At 38.8% G+C, this 18,831-nt stretch overlaps 4 protein-coding genes across 4 annotated transcripts in view; all 4 read left to right on the forward strand.

Moving 5' to 3' along the window:
• LOC148739375 (uromodulin-like) overlaps window positions 1-18,831 on the forward strand; it is a 112,722-nt gene that overhangs the window by 61,223 nt on the left and 32,668 nt on the right. The window lies entirely within an intron of this gene.
• Window positions 1-18,831, forward strand: part of LOC148739379 (uncharacterized) — a 45,467-nt gene that overhangs the window by 8,847 nt on the left and 17,789 nt on the right. The window lies entirely within an intron of this gene.
• LOC148739380 (uncharacterized) lies at window positions 157-15,475 on the forward strand. Its single transcript, XM_088747941.1, has 2 exons — window positions 157-429; window positions 14,696-15,475. The coding sequence occupies exons 1-2, from the start codon at window positions 157-159 to the stop codon at window positions 15,473-15,475; spliced, it is 1,053 nt and encodes a 350-aa protein (XP_088604067.1).
• Window positions 15,479-17,679, forward strand: LOC148739381 (uncharacterized). The gene is made up of 2 exons (XM_088751181.1): window positions 15,479-16,025; window positions 16,416-17,679. The coding sequence occupies exons 1-2, from the start codon at window positions 15,500-15,502 to the stop codon at window positions 17,303-17,305; spliced, it is 1,416 nt and encodes a 471-aa protein (XP_088607307.1). The 5' UTR covers window positions 15,479-15,499; the 3' UTR covers window positions 17,306-17,679.

Raw genomic sequence — 18,831 nt, forward strand, 5'->3', positions numbered from 1 at the left:
TAATGTATTTTGTTGGTGAACCATCACATTCGAGAGAAAAGTAATACCATACGTGCCCAAAGTGTATACTTATCATATCATACTTTTCCAGATAGAAAAGGAAACACATGTGGGCCTGTTGGTGTGGCAGACAACAACACAATTCCAGATGCCAGAATGACAGCAAGCAGTGTGTTTCTTATCAAAGATGATCTTTATGCTTCATACCTCGGCCGACTGAATGAAACCAGGGGACGAGGAGGGTGGTGTCCTAAGACTAAATTTAATAGAACCGACTACCTCCAAGTAGATATGGGTTCAGTGCTGTCTGTTTGTGCTGTGGCTACTCAAGGAGGAGAGGAACTTTTGGAATGGACTACCAGCTATAAACTGCGCCTATCCATTGACGGTTTAACTTGGAACACCTACGAGGAGACGAATAAGACAAAGGTTTGGAAGTACCAGTAAATAAAGCGTTGATTTGATCAACGACTATCAGTAATGGTTATAGGGCAAGGGGAATCCAATTTGGTCTGTGAATAACGTGATTGAGTTACAACATTGTATCATTGCAAGCAAGAGTGTGAATTGTTGTTATTCACGAGTACAGTATGCATATGGTTATTTTACGGTGGGACAGAAAGTCTTGTGACTAGTGAACCAGAAATATTGCACAGTTGGAGAAACAAAATAGCCATCTGTTAAATGCATTAAAAAAGAACCACATGTCTAAAAGGTTTGGAAAGCACAACAATTGACATTTTTTAAGTAAAAATCAAAGAGTTTGTGGCGGATACGGATAGTTTGCAAGCAGATATAAAGCTAAGGAATTCGTGCCATCTTTAACATTTTCTATGAGTATAGGAGGGTGTATAAACGAGCGATCAAAACAAGAAAAGTGACAGAAAATTTTACTCCGTTTAGAAAATTCCGGCCGCAACAAAAAAGCACAACATTATGTTGATGATGTGAGCTGTTGAGACATGGTCAGATGCCCCCTCCATCCCCTCCCTTCCCTCCTTCACCTACAAGTACCTCCTTGTTTAAATGGACTTTAGAATTGGTGGACTACAACAAGGTGCTCAGTTTCTTTCTTTTTTTTTTTTTTTTTGTCGGTTTTCTTTATTCCAGGTCTTTCAAGGAAACTCAGATAGAACAAGCATCGTGAGGCATTCACTTAGACCTGACTTCAAAGCCAGATATGTTCGGTTTTATCCTGTCTCACACCATATTCATCCCTGTTTGAGGGTGGAAATATACGTGCTTAAGTAATGCATGAAAGAGTTCTATTGGAAAAAAAGTGTGTACGCATTGCGTACAGTAGGAAAATAAGCATCACCAAAAAACTAAAGAAACTTTTTAAATCTAATCTCTACACACCTTTCGCTGCAGTATAATAAAACAGTTACACAGGATAAACGTGAAGTGGAAAAGGTATTCCAGAACTGTGTTGAAAGTTGTGTTTAGTCACTGTCGCTTATTAATTCTGCATTATCGTTGCTATCGGTGTGAGTTTTCTCAATTTTCCGATAAGTTGATAGCTTATGCAAACAATATCAGAAGATACAGAGGAATCGAGAGTAAGCGCGAATACCTGCAACTTAAAGGCGGAGTAGTAAGTCCAGCCAATAACAAAACAGATCTGTGGTAGAGCAACGCCATCTTGGAGCATTAATGCATCAACAACAGTGCTCTAAGACATATCAGTGACAAGTCACTATACCACAACATTAGCGACGAGTAGCTATTCAAACGTCGTTGCCGGATGAAGACAAGCAGCACTTAAGCATTGGTAGAGTCGCAATTTGCTCTGGATAACATGTCTCCACAAATAATATATGATCTTTATAATGAGAAAAAAGGTTGCACTTAACGTTTATTTACTATCTAAGATCAGCTTTTCGAAGCCCTTGGTAATAATTAATAAATTAAAACGTATCAGATGACATGCGAAATTCCCATGGAGAAAGGTAGTGGGTGGTGGTATATATGCTAATTAATATGTACTTTGAAAGGTTTTGCACCATTTCGTCTGGAATCACTTGTGATGATTATCTTAGAAATAGAAATATCGCAACAAACGAAAACCGAGAACAACTTTCAAACTAAGTTAAGCTATAACTTTTGCAGGGATAACTCTTGGGTCCACAATTATAAATAATGTATAATAAGATAATAAAAAGAAAAACGACAAAAGAAGAAACAAACAAAGGAGAAAAAAAAAAGAAAATACGAACCGCCTCCCGGTTAGCTCAATGGGTAGAGCACCGGACTGTTGTGCGGGAGGTCGTGAGTTCAAATCCGGCCGGACCAACACGTAGGGTCTTTAAATAACTGACAAGAAAGTGCTGCTTTTGTAATAATATCTGCAAATGGTTAGACTTTCTAGTCTTCTCGGATAGGGACGATAAATGGAGGTCCCGTCTCACAAGGCCCTTGTATGTGATAAAAATTTGTGGGACGTTAAAGAAACTACACACTGTTCGAAAAGAGTAGGGCACGTAGTGCCTGGTGTTGTGGTCTATCTTTGTGTAGTGTCTATCAAATTGATGGGGGGGGGGGGGGTACTGCGCCTTTGAATATTGTATAGAATGTGCGCAATGAAAAAAAGGAATTCATTCATCAACCCCCGGCCTGAAACCTGATGTTTCTTTTAGCAACAACGGCCTTGCATAGTAGCATGCAAATTGAATTAGAAATCTTCAGATCTATCAGTAATTTAATCATTATGATTGGTAGCTAATTCTCAAATCGCCAACACAAGAATCTAGATTTAATTCACTTCAAATCTTCATGAAAATGAACCTTACATGATGCAGGCCAGAGAAATCGGGATAAAACTGTGCATAACTTGGGAATACTCAGAACCTGATGCGATTGTACTTTAGAATAGTAGTCTGTTTTAAAACGATGATCCTTCAAGCTGGGTTGATCTTGAATATCGCTGTTAGAAAATATACCACTAGGGCATACATGTATTAAAACACTAAAGGTAATGTTAGTTTCTTCAAGTTGCTTTTGTGTTGCACATAGGTCAATATAAGTAACATAAGTATTGTTAACAATGCTAGTTTTGTTTGTATATTTTAGATTAAAAACCTATTAAAGAGAATTACTGGACTTTATCAGGAATCATCGTGGAATATAAACTTTAAATATAACTTTAATTTTTTTCAGTTTTGCGTCGAAATTGATTGGTTACCCATTACAGGTCAAATTCTCACCGGGAAAGCGTATAATGATCCATAGGTCTGTCAAGGTAAAGCGAGAGGACTCCATGAGCAAGTGAAGAAGAGGCGTTTAGCTTCAAATGTGAAATTAATTAAAGTTAACAATGAAAATATTTCCAGGCGCGAGGATCCGTGCTGCTTGCGCGTTAACAGTGTTAAATTAGGACTCTCTCGCAAAATTTAATCTTTAGAAATAACTACGCAATCGTAGTATAACTGGCAATTTTCACAGTTGTATAATGATTCGGTGGCGGGAACGGCCTAGCTAAGCCCAGATGTGTCATGACATTTGAGGATAGCCTGATTATACTGCGTGACGTGACTACCAAGTAATTTGCGTTGTACCCGGCATGTTTTAACCATGATCTATAGGCTTGGGACACAAAAAGGGCTCTTATCTGTTCTGCTAAGACAATGCCAAAGTTAAATTGTGACAGCTAAATACTCTGATCAGACCTTTGACTCTGAGTCACGGACCAGTCAGCATGGTGGCCGGTGAGCTGCTCGGCAAGGAACTTGTTTTCATTCAGGATATTAAAGTGGCTGAAGTTACTTTTATGATTATCTTTAATAAATTAAAGAAATCGAAATCCGCTACAACAACAACATTGATTTTTTTTCTTTAAATTAAAGAAATAAAGGCTTTTGTAGCCCGCAGTTAGCAAAGCTATTCTAGGCTGGCTACCTAAACAGACACTGTATAGGCTCTCACACATACACACACACACACACACACACACACACACACACACGCACGCACGCACACACACACACGCAACAATGAAATATATAAATAAATGCGCAAATAAAAATAAATAATAAATAATAGTAGTGATAATCATGTTAAAGGTTTTAACTGGGCCAGTCACACAAGGGAGTTTTTAACAGGTCAAAGAGAAAGCTAATCAGTTGAAATACAAATATAAGCTAGGAAGGTCAAGGTAGCGCAAGTCAACATTCATCTCCTCAATTTCAAGAATTTTCAAAAGCAAGTGAGTTAGCTCACGTTTAAAAGGTGCTTTCCTTAGCTTACGAATTTCAGGGGGGATGCCATTCCATATTTCGCACCAACTCTAGAAAAGGAAAACAACTGATGATTTGTTCTCGCCTGTTTTATATAAAAGCTTCCAGCTACTGAGAAACGAGTAGACTAGGAATGAACCTGTTCAGAGTGAGTAAAAAGTTCAGAAAGATTGGGAGGAGCACAGCGATTTTTGATATCATGTAACAGAGAGGCAACCAATTTGAAGTAAAGCATTTTTATCGGTAGAATTCCCGAACTACTAAAAAGAGGAGCACTGTGAGATGTATAATCGAAAAAGTACATTAGACGAAGAACCCGCTTTTGTAAAATGACGATTTTCTTTAGATGAGTATTCGCGGCTTGGCCCCAAGCAACGAGACCATAGGAAATATACGGTTCAATGAGCGAGCGGTAAATGTTTATAATAGTAGTGAGCGGTACCAAGTGTCTTAGCCTTGCAGTAATACCGATACCTTTGCTTATTTTCGTGGAAATGTAGTTAATATGGTGCTTCCAGGAGAGATTACCGTCAATTAGAACACCTAGGTATTTAACATTGTCTTACGTTCAAGAGATACCAATTGCTCCGAGTTATTATCAAGTATTTTAAGGTTTACTTATCGGTATAGTTTATGTTGATAAGGATGACAAATAACGAAATTAGATTTAGATACGTTAAGAGATCATTTATTTGAATTCAGCCATTCACACAACTTTAATTACTCTTCATTGACGACAACTTCAAGTTTGTTTAGATCATTTTCTGCATATAGTAAATTGGTATCATCAGCAAATAGGTAAAAGTCAAACTTTTTAGAGGAACGATGCATGTCATTGAAATAAATTAAGAAAAGAAGCGGACCAAGTACAGAACCTTGAGGGACTCCACACACTATTCTCTCTTTGCTAGAGACAATAGAACCGCTTTGGGTTGATTGCATCCTGACAGACAAGTATGACGAGAACCAGTCATTAATCAATCCTCTAATTCCATAATGGTGTAATTTATGCTACAAAATCAAATGATCAACCGTGTCGAAGGCCTTTTTCAAGTCAATGAAAATGCCACAGGAATATAATTTTTTATCAATGTTGTTTTGAATTGTATTTAGAATATCCAGAATTGCATGTTGAGTTGAGCAGTTCTCTCTAAATCCATATTGCGATGTGAAAGACCTGATAGCGAGATTTTAAAGATGGAGAATGGATGATGCAAAATTGAGAGTAGTGGTCACTTATATCTGAGACAATGTTGCCGCTGAAGAGTTTAAAGCCAATTCTGTTATCAAGAATATTGTCAATAAGTGTGGCAGAATTATTATGGACTCTTGTAGGCTTGTCAATTGCTGGAAAAAAAGGAGTAACTTTGCAGGGACAGCAGAAAGTTATGAGAAAAATCACAGGTTTCAGATTTGAGGAGATCAATGTTGAAGTCGCGCATGACATATATCGGTTTATTAGTAGAGCTTAGTCTTTCTATTGTCATATCGAAATATGTTTGAAATTGTTCAGGAGATGTATGTTACCGATAGATTACACCACATATAACAGTTTTACCTTTTAAGAATTCGAGTTCAATCCATAAGGCCTGGAAAGCCTCTTTAGAGGTTTTTTCGAGGACTGTGTAATTTAAACTGGCGTCAACATACATACTGACACCTCCACAAGAAAGAGGAATTGGCACCTGTTCGAATTGGTAATTAGGTATATGTGGATTAAAGTCTATTCTGGCCGAATTTGTAATTTGTAATTAATTGCTGTAGGGGAATTTGTGCGAAGAGGCACGGTTCAAAACTGTTTCATTCTACTTTTGCATGATAACCTGTGGAACTTTCGTTAATGGGCGGCAATTACTCTCGGCAGTTGAGTGATCATAAATATTTAAATCGATGTTCTTAAGAGAACCTGAGCCCGTGAGAATTCTTCTTGCCTTCCTCCTCGACAAGAAATATTAAGGGCGAAGTGCGACATATCATTGATTCATAAGAAAGTATAACTCTTCATGATTAATTAAAGACGACACCGCGTCCAAATTACAAAAGAAAAGAGAGTACATTTTCTTTGCGCCCAGGACACGCCATATTAGCTAACAAAACAATAAAGAAGAGCCGGGTTTTGAACACGAAAGACTGGGCCGAGTTTCTAAAAACGCGATTACTGCAGAGTATAACTGCCAATCAGAGGGTCTCAAAGGGGTGATAGCTTTCACAGGTGACGGTTACGATTTGGGCCATTTTACAACCAACAGTTAATATCATTCTATTATTGTCACTAGAAGTCTTTTTTGCAGTTAATTTCTTTTTACGACGAACGTTTACAATTTGTCAATTTCTACGCCTATTGGCCGAATTGGTTAGCCGTTTTACGCTGAATCGGTTAGCCTCATTAAAGGTAGATATCTTAAAACTCCAACAATCCCTTAGGAAAAGCCACTTAGTGTCCTCGAGCATGAAAAACGCAAATGACTAAGGAGTCATCGACTTTCCGGCAAGTTTGCATCTGGTTGTAATTGGTTAAAAGAAAAATCAAAGAAATTCTCGATCACTTAAGCTCACCATATGAAATTTCCTTTATGTCACCGGCGTTCACAGGCTGGCGATATTAAAAAACAGGTGCCACCTTCATTTAAATTGAAATTCATCTTTTTCAGCGGAGAAGTTCAATCGCTGATGTGTGAAGAAGAACAAGATACATCAAACATACAATTGATCTGCGCACAATTTACCTGAATAAGAGGTTTAGTGGCGAATAAATGTCAAAATGAATCCAATAAGTGATTGCCGTGGTTGTAAAAATTGGGGGCAGAGTCTCTCATATCTTCGTTGTGCTTTACAATGAGATTCTAACTTCACTAGCATAGAGCGAATTGCACCATCTCTTTTTGTCTCTTGGATTTACGTCCACGCATGCTCACTTCGAATTACTATCATAGACCATCATGATATTCAAGATTTTTACAAAGTGACGCTCTGTTATGAGGAAACTTGAACTTCTCTCTCTTTAGTCAATTCTCTTTCGAACCACTTCTTGAGGTGTCACGCAACGCCTCTGGGCGATGCGAGACATCTTGAGGAATGGCAGCGAAGAACCTAATCTCTTTTGAGCATGCGGTGTTGATTTTCTCGTAAAGTCGATTCGAGTGCCCCTATCCTATTCTATCTTACCCTGCTCCCCTGGGAGAAACACCAGCGTGGTTTCCGTAAAAAGAGTAGGTTTGTTTGGAGTACCACTTTTCCTATTTAATCCCTCCTACTCCTTTGGGGCAAGCACTGCGTGAGAGCTCAAAATTATGTCTATATGCGCTGACCGTTTCCGCTTAGAGGAGGAGAAAACAATGGACATAAACTTTAATTTGCTTCCTATTACGGCTTTGTTCCTTATCAGCCCTGAAAAGAACATGGGCTGTAGTATTTTTACAGCTTCCTATTTATTTGGTAACAGATGTGTTTAAAAAGAATCAAATGCGGTTCAGCCCGGCGAAAAGAATAAAGGAAAATATAGTATTTTGATGTACTAGGCAGGCACACCAGTTTCCTCTTGTAAAAATTTTGCCTTTTGGCCCTCGATTGTCGTTTTTGTTTTTAATTTAAGGCGGAAGAATTATTTTTAAAACAGAATTTTTTTTTAAATCGGTTGGTCAGTGCGCGTTTTTCTTTGAGGAGATCTAGACTTGGATCAAAAAATGTCATGCGACTTAAAAGAGATCGGTTTGTTTTTCTCCTTTGAAGTGCTTTGCGTGATGCAGAATGTGAGTAGACGTATGAATATTGTAAACGATCTCCAATCGTTTTTCGGCGAGGGTGGGTTCTGCATACATTGCCACTTAAAATGCCATACCCTTTTTCTGTTCAGTTGTAAGCGATTGTGACAGTCTCCGCTACGCCTGAGGGCAAATAATCCCACAGCGAAATTTAATTAATGAGATAAATCAACCAATTCCTCAATCACAATTCCTCAACCATGGATTGGTGCTAACGAGTGCAACAAAACGCCAGTCAAATTGTAATGAACAATTTCCCACCACTGACGTGCTTTTAACCCGAAAGAAGCTAAAGACATTATGTTACCAATTTAATTTGGTAAAACTTTGCTTGACAACCTTCCTTCCAAAAGTTCTCCCATCGAAAAACAAATTGTCACCCATTTTTTTATCCTTTATTAAACGAAGGGATAAAGAGAGAGAAAGAGAGAGAGAGAGAGAGAGAGAGAGAGAGAGAGAGAGTCCGATTCGAGTGGGTATTTACTACATTGATTGCGTATTTGCTACCGTAGCAACTACCCACTGAGTATTTGCTACGGTAGCAAATACCCACTAGTGCGTATTTGCTACCATTGATGGGTATTGGCTACCATTAATGGGTATTTTGTACGGTAACAAATACTCAGTAGGTAGTTGAGTATTTGCAACGGTAGTAAATACTCAAATTAAATTCTAACTACTACCAAACTGCTCAATACCTGAAAAACACGCATCTACGTCGTTTTATCGTATTTCTATTTTAAATAGATAGTTTGTCCTCTTCTCGGTGCCCGTGTCCATGTTAATTGTATACGTTCTACGTTTTAGTTCCTCTGAGAGTGTTCTATCCTCTACGGTTGTAAACGCACGATTTAACAATAAGCTTCTAGAAACATGAAAGTTTAATGAAAAGGTTGATAACGTGGAGATTTCAAAGCTATAACGCGGAGTCTTATTTTGCTCTGAAATGCTCTCCACTACACGAAAATACTCTTAACTGTTAAATAATGTCAACTAGAGGTTAATCCTTGGAAAAGGCGTGCGCGAGATGGTTTTGCACGAGTTGAGAAGTATCAAGTCGGGTTAAACGTTCCAACTTTCTTCGATAAGATTTGTTGATCTGACATTATTGGGGCGTTAAGCATCCATGTTTGTTCAACATTTTTTTTTGGACGAACGTTTCATAAGTTCTCAAAGATTAGTCCTGCAAAAAACGTTGGACAAGGATATATGCTAAATGCTTTAACATTATTGAGTCAACAAATCTTCGATGACAATGTTGGAACGTTTAGCACGGGCCTCAGAAAAAGAATGAGGGTGCGAAAAGAACGGGCGAGTTTTCTGAAAAATTTTAATGGGTGAAATATTGAGAATCGTACAGGATTAGTTCGTGCCATAATAAACCGTCCGCATTGTCACCTCAAAGCGCAAAGGTGGTAGATGGTTGAAGTAAAATAAGCAAATAATCTGAAACGTGATCGTCAGATCGAAGAAATCGCAATGGAGATAAACGATTATTTCTCAAGAACAAAGACTTACAGTCACAGGTAGCGTTGCAACTAAAAAAATTCTTAAATATGTTCTAAGCAGTGCAATGCATTGTATGCTGAGCTGTTCACAACTATCAAATATTACTCAGCAGTGCGCCATACTGTACAGACTGCACTTACAGAACATCTGAACTGAGTAACAACACCGAACTGGGAAAAAACTCTTAAATATTACTATATAGGGCGCTACACTGTACTATTCAGTGTATTGTTGTTCGGTACAGTGAAGTACACTGCATAGTAAGATTAAATGTTACTATGCAGTCCTTTGCATTGTGCTCAAGAACACGACACTGAACTGTTGGAACTGCTAAATCTTACTGTGCAGTGGGCTGCACTGTACACTGAACTGTTGAAAACTGTTACATGGTACTATGCAGTAGGCTGCACTGTACATTTGACGCCAAAACTATGAGAACTTTTCTCGTATGAAAGTAGTTCTACTTTATGGATTCTTATTTTAGCGTTAACGAATATAAAAAAGAAAATCACTACGAGGTGGGTAACATGTGATTAGCCTGCAGAAAGTCAGGTATAAGTTTAAGATACATTTCGGCTCCTACTGAATTTGGATATAACGACGCTCCAATTTCAACTAAATAGCGCTCCACGGTTTTTGAAGTTGTTTTTTCAAGAAGATCGAGATATTGTTGTTCTTATCAGTAAGAGTTTGAAATTCTAGTCGGTTTTTAGTAAAATGATTTATTTAGTCGTTCTCGTTCATATATGTATAGTTGCAATATTCTATCGATTATGTTAAGAAATCATCTTTTCACAATGGTAAAGGAAATAGAAGTTCACAAAAAACGGGAAACACTATAAGTGAAAGGGATAAGAAGTATGATGATTACATGTAATAATATCTGACTAAGAGTTAAAGGACTGGAACTGTTTTCTTCAGATAATTTCAATTCTATTCTTAGATTTCAACTTGAATTTCGTTTCAAAATCAGTTGCGTTTAATCCCAATGATATATCAATTTCTTTGACGTAAAGTAGCTAACGAATACATTGTTACTGGTGTTATTGCTGTTGTAGTCCTGTTTTTGTTGTTTCTCCCTAGCCCAGCTTGGGAATACCCTTACCTAGGAAGATAAATGCCCAATACCCATGTTGGTTGAAGACTGCGTTCGTTTGTTGGTATAACTAAGGGAATAGTTGGTGTTTATCATTTAAAAAGGGACGCTTCGATTACTATCAGCCTGTAAAATAAGCCCTAAAATACAAGCTTTCTACGTCTATCTTTTCTTAATACTTTATTGCTTAATGTATCTTAAAGGAAACAAGCTCGTTAGATAAGACTCTCTGTGGCCCTGTTTCTCTGCACTTGCTAAATGCTATCTAAAGTATAGTACGTAGCAAATAAAGACCATAAGGAAATGTAAAGAGTGAATGAATCAAGCATCAGGCGAAAAACAAGCAATTGTGAATGAAGCAGTACGTTATTATTAAGTGTTGCAGTCATACAGGAAAAAGAACTCATGAACTATATGTGTTCATCTGAAACTGGGTGTGTTGGAACCTAGGCTAAAGCCTGAAACTAAGCCCGCATTGGAACTGACTTACACGCGAGAATTTAAAACTGAACTAGGAGTACACTGCATACAAAACTAAGCTCACATTCTAACTGAGCAATATTCACATTTAAAACTGAACCAGGCATGGACTGATGAAGCTCATATGATATTAAAACTGGGTTATGCACACAAAAAACTAAGTTTGCATTGTAATTGAGTTGTAAGCTCATTTAAAACTTAACTTAATACACCCTAGAAACAAAATAAACTCACATTGTAATATATGATTTATGCAAGCAGTTAAAACTGAACTTGGTTGACACAGTAAACAAAACTAAGCCCACGTTGTAGCTAAGTTTTACACGCATTTAAAATTCAAATCAAGGGTATATTAGAAGCAACACTAAGTTTACATTATAACAGAGTAATGCCTACCTTTGAAACTGAACAAGGCGTATACCAGAATGACTTAGATCCCGACGTATCTTAGTAATGTGTGCAATTAACACTGAACTTAGCGCACATTGGAAGTAAAACTAAGCTTGCATTGTTAGAGAGTTATGTGTGTATTTTAAACTGGACTAGGCGCATACTGGATACAAAAACTAGCTCACACTGTAACAGAGTTATGCACGCATTAAAAACTGATCACAATAGAGAGAAAAGTAAACTTATATTGTAACAAAGCTATGCGTACCGCTTAAAACTCAACTAAACTAAGCATAAACTAGACAGAATACCAAGCTCACATTGTAAGTGAGGTACGAGTCCATCTAAAGCTATATCACACATAGACTGGAAATAGGCTAAAGTCACAATGTGAGTTATTTTCGCGCATATAGAACGGAACAAGGCTTTTACAGAAATGCAACTAAACTTGGATGAATAGAGTCGTACGGGCATTTAAAACTGAACTAAGTTTAAACATGAATGAAAACTAAGATTACATTGTAACAAAGCTTTGCGCGATTTAAAACTCAATTAGTTGATATAAGTTAACGTTCGGCCTACACTAGAAAAAAGAATAAGGTTCACATTCCAACAGAGTTATAAATGCAGTAAAAGCAAAACAAGGGTAACACTGGAAAAAATTTTGTCCCTTTCAGATTTGAATAAGGATTGATTGCTGATGCCTGTTATGCTATCTAAAGTAACACTTGAAGGAAATTTTTCACACCACAATAAGCGCTCGTAATCGTTCAAACTACCTATGTAAAGTGCAGCGTTTATAAGATTAAGATGCTATCATGATTTAACTAATATAAACATAACAAAATCCTTTCCACAACACTTTTAATTGCTTAATATTTCAGCCATTTGGAAACGAAACTATTTCTTACAAAAATGCGCGTGTACGCTTTTTTAAATTGAAAAATACAGAGGGATAGATTGTTCTCAAGCAATACCCAAATAGTTCCTTAAAACTTAATCTTTTACCAAAGAAAATGTTTCTCTGGAGCAAAAGAAGTAGAAATGGGTATTTGCTACATAAAGTGGGTACTTGCTACGTTAAATGGTTATTTGCTACGGAGTGGTTTTTGTGCAATAAAATCTTTTAATTGTGACATATAATTGAAAAACAGGTTTAACATGTTTTCTTTCACAAGCGCAGAACTTTCCTTCCATAAAAACGAATTTAAAGTAAAATATAATGATTTTATAAAGAAAAAAGATAATTGACCTTCTCAAAAAATCTGACTTGTTAAGTCAAAATAATACTATATGTGGGAACGCAGTTTGGTTCTAAAATTAAGATGGTGTAGAAAGTAAAATATTCCGGATCCCAAAGGGGTTTTACGGCAATAAAAAAGAACTTGAAGACCTTTAAAGACGTCCGTCAAAATTGTTTATTTTCGTGATTTTTTCGATATGTGTACCAAAGATTGAGTATTTGCTACATTGGTCGTGTTTAGATTGATATACTGACTAAAATTTCGTATTGGTCGGTAACTTTGAATAGAAGTATTCTAAGTGAAAAATAGACTGATATATTCCACTGTAAAAACGGGAAAATATTGGAAAATTTTATATCAAAAAAAGAAGAGGAGAAAAGGTAGCAGATACTCAGCCTTGAATCTGGAGAGAGAGAGAGAGAGAGAGAGAGAGAGAGAGAGAGAGAGAGAGAGAGAGAGAGAGAGAGAGAGAGAGAGCGTTTTCCTCATAGAAGCTCAGTCTAAAGTCTAGCGAGATGAAATAATAATCATTGAGCTTACTTTTCAAGCAGTTTCTGCTCACCACAGGCATAGAAAATGATCGGGTAACAGTGTGGAGAATTGGAATGTTAATCTAGAGGTTAAAATTGAACTCGACAGGCCGCGCTTTAAGGCAAGATTCTTGTGTCTATTTATCCATATTTACACTATGGGTATGGAAATTTAGAATTCTAAAATATGGATTTTTAATGGCTCAATATCCCGTGTGTTGACTTTTGATGTCAACGTGACAGAAAGGAAGTTAATCTGCACTTTTGTCAACAAGCGATTCGAATGTCAGTATTACATTTCGCGATCGTACGTGTCTCGGCTGGTTTTCAAAACATGTTGGAGCGTTACAAGTCGGTTCAATCCTAACAGCGTTTTATTATGTTTCAAAAACAAGATCGCCCTTCTGTTGGTGATGTGCCCAGCTGTTTATCCAAGTTTGCTTTTCCAGTATCGTTCGTATGTTTATTGATCTGTACTACCGCCTTGGTTCGTGTTGAGATCATAAACCAGCGAGTTCATAATGTTGAAGATGTTATGGCGGAAGTGGGGCGAATACATGAATCCATGAGGGATTCTACCGAAGCAGCAGGTACTCAACCTTCTGAAAGCACTGGTTTTGTCGGGAACTTTGCTGGCAATATTGCTCAGGAGAGTAGAGATATGACCGAAGGTAGTATGCTTTCTCTCGTCAACTTATAACTTAGTAAAGGACCCTCGCTTCGACAACGATACGAAATACAATTTTCCTGGCGAACTCTTTTCGATCCCCTGAATTTTGCCGAGGCTTACTTTGGTGAAGAAATTGGGAGTCACAATGGTACTTAAAGTGGCTAATGAATTTGTCTATTTTAGTAACTACATAAACTCATTTCTGAGGGGTCGATAGCGAAAAAGTAATAGCGGTCACCGTTGTAAAAGCTCAAGAGAGCAATCATATGAGTAACATTATGCAATTGATCATTCAAAGATATCCCTTTTTCCCTAACTTGGATTAATATATTTGATGTATTGTTGGCCAGATAAACCCTTCAGGAATATGAAGGGTCCATCGTTGAATGACTAAAACAACAGCGCGACGTCTGCTGTTTATCATAATAACAGCACAAAAAGGTCTTGGATAGCTAAACGTTTTGAAACGTGAGGAATGGGTGTGGGGGGGGGGGTGGGGGGGTGGAAAAACGTGAAGTACTCTTGCGTGCCACAAGGAAAGGTTGAGCTTAATTTAGGTTCTCGTTTAAACGAGGCGATCGTACACGTAAAAGCGAGCAAAAGAAAATCAGTGTTTGCTCGAGAATATGGCAGCCTCCTTTCATTATTTTCCTGCACAAATTTTCAGCGACGGAAAGCTTAGTAAGAACCTGGTAACCGTCATTTAGACGAATCTGGTTTGGAGCCAAAGGTTGTATAAATAAACCACTGTTGAGATTATTGTCTGGTAAGGAGATTTAAAAGTGTTACCGCTTTAATTTTCAAACACTTTTTGAAAAAAAAAAACTATTTCCAGTTAACGCCAGAAGCCGTCGCCATTTCAAGTTACCTGAGAAAGGAGCCAACCCTGGTAAAGTTACGATAGAGGTGGTTAGAAGTGAGATAAACAAGACCATGAATTCATGGTCACCACGATCATTTTGTTCGCCCAAACAACAAATTTGCGTACAGGGGCCACCAGGATTGCAAGGACCAAAAGGATCACGGGGAAGGAGAGGTCCGCGTGGATCTACAGGAAGGAAAGGGTCACGCGGTTTTAGAGGAGAACCAGGGCCTTCCGGAAAGCAAGGAAATATCGGACCACCAGGTCAAAAGGGTGCACAGGGTATCACAGGGGTTCCGGGTCCCAGGGGCCCACCCGGAGCTAAGGGAGAACCTGGGGAACCTATCTCTCTCCCTGTAGTTGTTGTTTCTCCAATGAAGCAAACACTCAGAGAAAATCAAAGTGCAGTGTTCCAATGTTCGGTAAGTGGAAATCCTCAACCGGCTATGACGTGGGTGGGGACAAATGGCACTCATCTCCAAAGTAATTCTCACCTTGGCGCTCGGGGTGGGAGATTAGAATTCCATCACGTGACTCTTAGCGACGCTGGAAATTACACTTGCGTTGGAAGAAATGTTCTTGGTTCCGAGAGTCAGTCTGCGAAGCTAATTGTTGAAGGTAGGAATGGGCATGCAGAAGAAACTGGGTGTGAGTTTATTTCATCATCTGTTTTTTACTATTCTTTAATATCAATTATTTAAATCAACTCCATTTAGCCAAACCACATGTTCAACTTGCTTCAGGTCCCACTCATGCAAGGGGGGGGACAAAATATTACGCTACCTAAATGTCACGTGACCGGCTTTCCAAAACCAGTCGTGTCGTGGAAGAGATTGACCGGTGCCTTGGCTCAAAAGAGGGCAGATTACAATCAGCAGGACTTGACAGTGGTTGATGTGGAAAAAAAGGACACTGGAGCGTACGAATGCAGAGCCAGAAACCATCTTGGAGAAGGTTCCGCAGTTACGACCTTGTTTGTTTGGTCGGCACCAAAATTTGTCTCAAAGCCACCCGACATGCTCACCAATGGGGTTGGTGGGTCAGTGTCTCTGAACTGTTCTGCCACAGGGGAGACTGTTCCTCTCGTCTCTTGGAAGCGAGCAAGGGGGGCCTGGGACGAAAAGAGAATGAAAGTAGACAAAGGAACCCTAACTATTTCGGTTCTGAGAGAATCAGACTCAGGAATTTATGTGTGTGAAGCCAGAAGTCCGCAGTTTACAATCGAGGCAAGAACATCGCTGAAGGTGAAAGGTTGGTTGAACAGTCTGATTGTTTGTTTTTTGTTTGCATCCATGTTCGATACAAACTTTCTGGCCGTATCACACGATTATGATCACTTCTCCGTCTGTAAAGGTCGGAACTTAATAAACATTTTATTTTCGGTTATGCACTGAATTTTGGCCAAAACAATGAAATTTTTCTAACTGCCTCTTAAACGAAGCCTTCTTAACTAAGTAACGACTAAGAACTCAGTAACTGGAATAACTTTTCCCACAGGAGTCTGATTAACGTATTTGTTAAAACACTGTATCCTTTATACCCTAATTACCGAGATCTCAGCGTTACGACCTCGAGCCGAATAGTTTCCCGTCCGGCCCTCCCATTACGTCAGTAAGTACATATTACGTCATTTTCTTATAGCTCTCCTTTCGTTTACGCCTGATGGCCGCAAAGGGAGACTCGGTATCATTCAGAAATTCACTGTTACAAGAACAGCTAAATATCTCATCAAAGCCTTTGGTGCTCGGGGAGGGACACATTCTTACAATTATGGATACAGACCAGGAACTTATTACGGCGGTTATGGTGCAGCGATAGAGGGGACATTTCGACTGACCAGAGGTACTGTTTTAATTATTATTGTGGGGCAGAGAGGAGGAGATTCAGTGGAGGTGAAAGGTGGCCAAAGCACGACCATGACAGCAGCTGAGCTCGGACTGTCTGTCGAAGACAACGCTGGCACTGGGGGAGGGGGAGGAAGTTTTGTTTATACCACAAATGATTTGCTGTTTTTAGCTGCTGGAGGAGGAGGGGGCGCGTCTGGTGGATATCATGGTGTGGATGGTCAGGCAGGAACAAGTGGAACCAGTAGTGAGGGGAACAATCCATCACATGCAAAGAAGGGTGGTACCAAGGGTCAGCCAGGAGAATGTAACAATGGTGACGCTAGTTACCATGGGGGAGTGGGTGCGGGCTGGAATGGCCAAAGTTGTTCCAGAAAAGGATTTGAGCACGGAGAGGGAGGTGGGTCGCGTGCTCAAGGCTGGATAGGAGGTCAAGCAGGAACTATGAACAGTGGAAGTAACGGCGGACCAGCACCAGGAGCAGTAGGAGGGTTTGGTGGTGGTGGAGGAGGAGCGGAGGATAACGGCGCATCGGGTGGAGGTGGAGGGTACTCTGGAGGAGGCAGCGGTATCAAAGATAAACAAGCCGGAGGGGGAGGTGGTTCGTATTGCGCCGGGGAAAATTGCCATGGTGTATCTGGAGGCAACGTGGAAGAAGACGGCTTGGTGCAAATTATAGAACAATGAAAGAGCTTCCTTCAATTGTTCTTCATGAAAGCAAGGATTGAGCGATACTACTTACGGATTAGATAACGTTATTTTAAAGCGATTGGGTCTCTTTCATAACTTCTTCGCGAAGAAGTTTTAACATAAACAGATAAAAGCAAATCAAGATATGTATGCCCTTTTTTTTTTGTTGTTGATTAGTCTATTACTTCTAAAAGCGATTATAACATAACCAAAGTAAAGCGCGCGCTCTGATTGGTCAATTTAGCGTCCCCCATTTGCCCATGGGTGTACGCTGCTGACGTGAGCAAATGCAAAGACTATTTTTCCGCGCGCGCTTGTTTTTTTCTGGTTACGTAAGATTTGTTAAATAAAAGGGAACCCTTTGGCTACAATGTGTTAATGTTATGTTATAAAACAAATGGTAAACACCACAGCGTACACTATAGAGTTATGGATGCACTTGGGAGGTTTGCTAAGCACTCAAGAAGCTAGAGTCGCTCTCGGCTATCGCCTCGAGCGACTCTTACGCTTCTTTCGTGCTTAGCAACCTCCCGCGTGCATCCATAACTCAATAGTGTACGCTGTGGTGTTTACCATTTGTTAATTAAGATATAATCCTTTATTCTCCTATTTCAAGGTATGAAGGTATCGATATCACAAGGGGAAAGCCTACTTCTCCCTCTCCCCCTCCCCCGTGCGTACCAGCGCGCGGGCCTGATAATAGCTCAAATCCATCTGCCGAATGTAATCTAGACACACGTAAATTGACTCTACTTATAGCAGCCACAAGGGAAATTATGAATCACAATTTGGGCAAGTTGTAGGAGAGCCTCAATGGGGTGATGGCTTTCAGGTACGGCTAATGGTTAAATACGGATACCGGTTAATTTCTTTTCATTAGTATTAAAAAAAACATATATCTATATATATATAGGATAAATGTTTGAAAAGAAAATTTGCCCTGAGCGAGATATATATATTTATTAAAAGTTGGATCATTGGATAATGCAATTCAAGACTTTTCATTGGCTTAGCCATTATGGTATATGAGCCAATATACCACAAACTACGATATGTTAAGCGTACGCATAAGCTTAAAATTGAAAGGGAGCTAAAAGATGTAATAAAATTTAATAGTTTAATATAGCGTTTTTAATAAAACAATTATTCCACTCGTGTTTGTTGGATATGAGATGATTATGGCCAACTTGGCACTATGCGCCTCGTTGGCAATCTATCATCTCATATCCAGCGCACGCTCGTAGAATAATTGTTAAAAATATAAATATATAAAATATAAATATATATATATATATATATTTATATCTAATATATATGAACGAATAAACAAGAAATAAGGTTGTTTCACTTATCCTTGAAGTGCTCGATGCAGAAATGTGCAGAGCAAAATACAAATGTGAAAGAAGGAAATTATTACTAGTTACTCGAGTTTCACGCTCTGTCTAATGATCGCCTAGAGCGTGAAACTCGAGTAACTAGTAATAATTTCCTTACGTATGATGCACGATCCTCGCAGTAGAGAG

Source organism: Stylophora pistillata, chromosome 2 (genome assembly GCF_964205215.1).
Source record: "Stylophora pistillata chromosome 2, jaStyPist1.2, whole genome shotgun sequence".
Classification (NCBI taxonomy): domain Eukaryota; kingdom Metazoa; phylum Cnidaria; class Anthozoa; order Scleractinia; family Pocilloporidae; genus Stylophora; species Stylophora pistillata.

Bases quoted from the DNA above. Each gene is read 5' to 3' on its own strand.
- LOC148739381 (XM_088751181.1), top strand. From the start codon at position 15,500: ATGTTCAACTTGCTTCAGGTCCCACTCATGCAAGGGGGGGGACAAAAT. The intron at 16,026-16,415 runs GTTGGTTGAACA...ATTTTCTTATAG, and splicing joins AACATCGCTGAAGGTGAAAG to CTCTCCTTTCGTTTACGCCT.
- LOC148739380 (XM_088747941.1), top strand. From the start codon at position 157: ATGACAGCAAGCAGTGTGTTTCTTATCAAAGATGATCTTTATGCTTCA. The intron at 430-14,695 runs GTTTGGAAGTAC...GAGATTTAAAAG, and splicing joins AGGAGACGAATAAGACAAAG to TGTTACCGCTTTAATTTTCA.